Source organism: Typha latifolia, chromosome 5 (assembly GCF_019914945.1).
Source record: "Typha latifolia isolate L0001 chromosome 5, TyphaL0001v2, whole genome shotgun sequence".
Classification (NCBI taxonomy): Eukaryota; Viridiplantae; Streptophyta; class Magnoliopsida; order Poales; family Typhaceae; genus Typha; species Typha latifolia.
In genome coordinates this window covers 4,102,838-4,108,399 of record NC_133090.1, presented here as the reverse complement: position 1 = coordinate 4,108,399, position 5,562 = coordinate 4,102,838, and the positions used below count along the sequence as shown (strand labels likewise).

General features: G+C 41.0%; 1 protein-coding gene across 1 annotated transcript; it reads right to left on the bottom strand.

The window, feature by feature from the left end:
* Positions 1–570: 570 nt before the first annotated feature.
* Positions 571–1,870, bottom strand: LOC140788055 (transcription factor bHLH14-like). Its single transcript, XM_073137161.1, has one exon. The coding sequence runs from the start codon at positions 1,850–1,852 to the stop codon at positions 698–700; it is 1,155 nt and encodes a 384-aa protein (XP_072993262.1). The 5' UTR covers positions 1,853–1,870; the 3' UTR covers positions 571–697.
* Between the last annotated feature and the right edge of the window lie 3,692 nt (positions 1,871–5,562).

The window sequence follows — 5,562 nt, the reverse complement described above, 5'->3', positions numbered from 1 at the left end:
GGAATAATGCATATCATGAGCAAACGTTGTTTTCAATTTAAGTTGCTCTCGCTTCTCTACAATTTGAGTTTAACGAGTCAAATAGTTCATTATTAAATGATCTTAGACTTTTTGAAAGAGTATAATTTTCTAATCTTCTCAACGTGAGAAAAGAAGAAAGAAAGGATGTAAACTGAGGAGATTGTTCTGTTGCACTAGTCAATTTCCAACATAGCTTTGAGAAACCTAACATTCTTTGGTCTTGTTACATGCAAACAAATAGCGAATAAGATTCAACTGTTCTTGACATAGTTTTCATTCTATTTAGAAAAATCAATCAATGAACTCTTCTTCTCGACCATTCTTATCTATCTAACTTTGTAGGACAAAGAGAGATCTAACCCATGATATAGTCAAGGGTATTATAGTAACACTAGAAATTTAAGTGCAATAACATATTCAACAAGTAAATAAATATTTCTAAATTATAATTTCAATTTACAAGATAATATTTTTTGCACAATGTTATGTTGGAATTTGATATCAGATTTGGAAACTGGTTATAGTTGGCCTCTACTTTGTCATCATCAATTCACATAAACATTATCTTATTCTATTGACAAAGATTAAAGTTAAAGAAGAGTGTATCTATCACACACTGTATAACCTTGATAACACTCATCAAAACAAAGATTAATTAAGCCCTTCTCCGGCGGCCTCACCACCCCTTCTCCATCCTCTCGAGGATCGCCGCCCGGAGCTTAACGGCTTCTTGGATCCAAGTCGGCACCTTCACCACTACATCCTGCACCACCACCACCTCCATCGTGGTCACGCTCGCGTGCAGCACGTGCAGTTCCAGGTCCCGCATAGCCGCCATCAGCCTCGCCGGCGCGTAGCTCACGTTCTCCGACTTCACCCTAACGAGCGCGTCGCCCGCCAGCAACCTCACCTCCATCTCCATCGTCCCCGACAGCGACGACGACGAGGAGGATAGCGACACCGCCGTGGCGGCGTCGACGTCGACCTCCTTCTTGACCCGCTTGGCTGCGGCCTCGAGCTTCTCAACTTTGGCCTTCAGCTCATTGATGTACGACACGGCGTCAGCTAACAGCGACGCCTTGTCCATCCGCGAGACGTTGGGGACCACCGAGCGGAGCGCGTAGAAGCGGTGGTTGAGCTTCTCCCGACGCTGCCGCTCCGCCTCGACGTGGTTCACTTGTGTCTCCACCTTCGCCCCGCCCGGCTTCCTTCCTCTCTTCTTGGGCGGTTGCTGTCTCTCGACGAGAAGTCTTCCATCCTCCGACTCGGAGTGCTCAGAGTCGAGCGACGAAGACCGTTCTTTTATTCTCTGGGGCTGCTTCTTATGTACGATTGACGAGTCCTCCATTAGAAAAGATAAGGATGACTTTATTTGCTGTGTGAGGACCCAGTTCTCAGGGATATACTCCGCGGATCCGAGCTCGATAACGCCGCCGTTAACCGGGAAGCAGACCAGTGTCTCAATCCCGTGGAGCTGCGCCTCCCGGGATCGCTCGCCACCTGCGGCGGCAAGTGAGTGCCCACCGGCGAGCCAGACAGGTGACTGCGACAGATAAGCGCGGGGCGGCGGAGCCGCGTCCCCGGTGAGAAACGACCGTGTCAAAGAGACGACGTAGAACCACTCGGTGTCGTCCGACCCCTTCGCGTCGGCGTCAACGGCGCCACGGAAGTGGCCATCGCCGAAGGCGAGGATTGGACTACTCTGGTGGTGGTCGGCAGATCCCGCAGCGCGCCAGAAGATGGCGTAAGTCCACCACTCGGGTCGGGAGAGGAGTAGATACTGGAGTCGAAATTGGAGATTGGAAGAGGAAGCAGAGATGAGGTCTTCCATTTTTAACTCTTAATTGGGACTTGGAAAGGGAGCACCGGTGGTTGGGTCTATATATAAGAGGATTTGTACCGATCCACCATTTGTGGGACCCTCGATAAATTAGAAAGAGAGCTCGGAACGGTAGTGATGGTGGCGGCTGTCGTCACTCGTACGAGCTAGCGAGAGAGCGAGATAGATTTGGAGGGGATTTAATCGTGTGGATAAATATGAAATCTAGGAAATTAGCACATGTTTAATATATAAAACCCGTACAATGATTGAGTGCTCTCTCCGACCTCTTTTTCTTCCACCTTCAGGTGTCACTCGTGAGGATGCAACGCATGTAATTATCTTCTTCGCGGTTAGGCTTTTTCAACCGAATCGTGTTCTGGTGTCGGAATAAATTCTTTCTTTCAGACAGTTGGGATCGGATGGAAATTGGTCGGTGTAATAGATTTGGCAAGAAAAATGATCTTTTTTGGGCTTTCGAACTCTCAAGCTGAACCTAGACGATCTCTTTCCTCCCCTTTTCGCTTCGAATGGGATTCTACTCCCAATGTATAGTTTTTGTATCACGAGTTGCATCAAATTTTGATACAGATAAACAAATGTCTCTACCTGGATCCAAGTTGCAATTCACGGTTTAATTGTAATGCTATCGTTGGTTATGGAGCCGGGATCATTGGATAGAAAACAAAATAGGAAATTAGTGGAGGGAACTGTTTTCTGGTTTGGATATAATTTTTAGGAGATGAATAAAAAAAAGAGAAAAAAAAGAAAAAAAAAACTTTGGTCACTTTGTTTTTCTCTACAAAAGTTGAGAGAAAGAACGAGAAACTCTTTTATCTCATATATTCAAACAGCAAAAAATTATTTTCTCTTTTTTTCTTTTTTTTTCTTTTTTTCTCCTATTCAGTTCTGATCTCTTATTTTCTTTTCCATTTTCTCATACATCCAAACAAAGTCTACCTAAATAATTTGTTCTCTCTTCTAAAATTCACCATTGCCCCTTATGCCTAGAAGTATATGTGGGTCTTTCCCATCTCTCTTCTCGTCGTCTCAAGATATTTCTTTGAAGCTCCTTCGAGTACCGGTGCCTACCAATGTCACCCTCGTCCATTATGTTTCCTTAGATGTTCATTGCACCTATTGCTTGATGCGCCTAAGGACCCTCCCCACCTTTTTTACAATTGCCCTCACTAGGTTAAAATTTGGAATGCTGTCATGTACCACTTCTGCTTTTTCTTCTCCTTTAACGATTCCTACGTTGAAGACGGCTGGCTTGTGGAAGGCAATTCGCTGCAACCTATCCAACATGCTTTCACCCCTTTAGTCGTCCCATGCACCTTTTAGCAAACTTAGAAATCTCAAAATGTTTTTGATTTCTCTATCTAACAATTAGCTAATAGTTTGTTTGCAGAAGAAATAAAAGTTCCAGTCAATCAAATGAGCAAACCTTGGGATAGGGCGTTCGAACGCATTTATCCGAGAGCTGAAAGATTAATTAGGTGTTCGAACGCACTCAAGACCGTTCGAACACATTTACTCGAGAGCTAGAAAATCACTTAGGCATTTGAACGCCCTCAAGACCGTTCGAACGCATTTACCCGAGAGCTAGAAAATCAATTAGGCATTTGAATGCCCTCAAGACTGTTCGGACGCCTAATGGTGAGGAACTCTAGTTTTTAATTAAGTATTTTTGCTTATGTTAGACAATAAGATTCAATTCTTCGATCCTATTGCCATGTCTAGTCGAGTTAGGGCGCCGCCTATAAATAGATGTTGTGTGCACCTGGATAATCATCTTAGATTATTAAACTTAATTTGCAAGATCGTCTCTTTCCTCCTTTCTACTTATAGTGAATCATGTCGTCATCCTTTCTTAATTATTGAGTAAAACTAATATACTAAAAGATAATTAGTTATAAAATCTAATTATATGATGACGAGTACAATGACTTTATTCTCTCATATCGCTAGGATTTTGTTTAACCCTAGGGCTACTCATTCTTGAGGCATACAAATGTAATATTGGAGCCTCTTAATAAACCTTTGATTATACCAATGGGTGAATCATTAGAAATTCATAAAGTATTTAGGCCTTGCATCCTCAATTTTAGCAATATTCGCTTAAAGCAAATCTCCTACCACTTGAGAAGCATAATTTTGATTTGATTTTGGGATGGAATGGTTAGCTGATTATCATGTCAGGATTAATTGTTATAGCAAGGAGGTTATTTTGCTATTTAATAAAGACATAGAATATTGATTGTATAAATATCAACAAATGGATCACTCGTAGCTAGCGATAATCATGTTTGATGAATCTATTGGGGCTCGAGGGACTAACTTGTCTCTAGTTCAGGAGCTTTTGAATATTTTTTACTAAGGGCATTTGAGGGCTTCCTCTAGATAGGGGAGTCAAATTCACTATTGATCCTATTAAAAATAGGAGCAATCTCTAGGGTACCATACAGTATGACTCCAAAAGAAATGAAGGAACCTAGACCGCAAATCGATCATTTATTTGATAGATGCTACGTTATGCCTAGCTCATCACTTGGGGAGCTTCGATTCTTTTTGTGAAGAAGAAAGATGACAACCTTTGTCTTTGGATTGACTATCAACAATTGAACTATCTGATAGTGAAGAATAAATACCCCATAACATGCATTAAGAATCTTTTTTATTAGCTATGTGGAGCCTAAGTCTTCTCGATAATTGATCTGAGGTCCAATTACCATTAGTTGAAGATTAGGGAAGTGAATGTCCCAAATCTGCTTTCTACACTTGTTAATTGAGTCTTTTGTCATTTCTTGAATTAGCTTGATATTCATTGATAATGTCTTGATATATTCAACCTTTGGGCAAAAATATGAGGAACATCTTCGGATAGTGTTGCAAACCTTGATGAGAGAAACTTTTTACCAAGCTCTCTAAATATAAATTATGGTTGAGTGAGATGATATTTTTTTTGGAACATGTTGTTTTAGGATAGGGTATATGTGTTGACCAATCTAAAATCACAACAATCTTGGATTGAAAATAGCCGAGCACCATCACATAGTTTCCTTGGCTTTATTGGTTATATTAGTGCTCTATAAAGAGATTTTTAAAAAAATTTAGAAATCAATTGACTAGGATCATTCAATACGACAGTATGAATATGATACCAAGGCAAACCTATGGAAATACGCATTTATCCCATCACTAGATTAACTTGGAAGTAGCAGGGCTTTGCATGGATAACCAATTGTGTGCAAAGCTTCCAAGAGTTGAAAAGGAGACATATCTATGCTCATTCTTATAGTGCCTATAGTAGAGTTGATTATTAAGTCTATTGTGATGCCTCATATTTAGGCCTAGGCTATGCCGTAATGTAAGAGGGCAGAGTTGTTGCCGATGAATTTTATAAATCCAAGGACTATGAATGGAACTATCCCACCGATGACTTGGAATTAGCATCGGTGGTCTTTGCAATATTTGGAGGCATTCTCTTTGTGGACAGAAGTGTGAATGTTTTTACTGATCACAAAAGTAGAAAATATTTACTTAGAAGGAATTAAATTTGAGGCAACATTGATAGCTTGAGATGGTGAATGATTATGATTGTACCATTTGTTATCATCTAAGAAAGGCAAATATCATAGTTAACGCCTTGAATCGAAAGTCTGTGGCAATTTGGCTTGTTTGGTACTTAGCAATAGGGCATCTTGAGAGACCTACAAAGA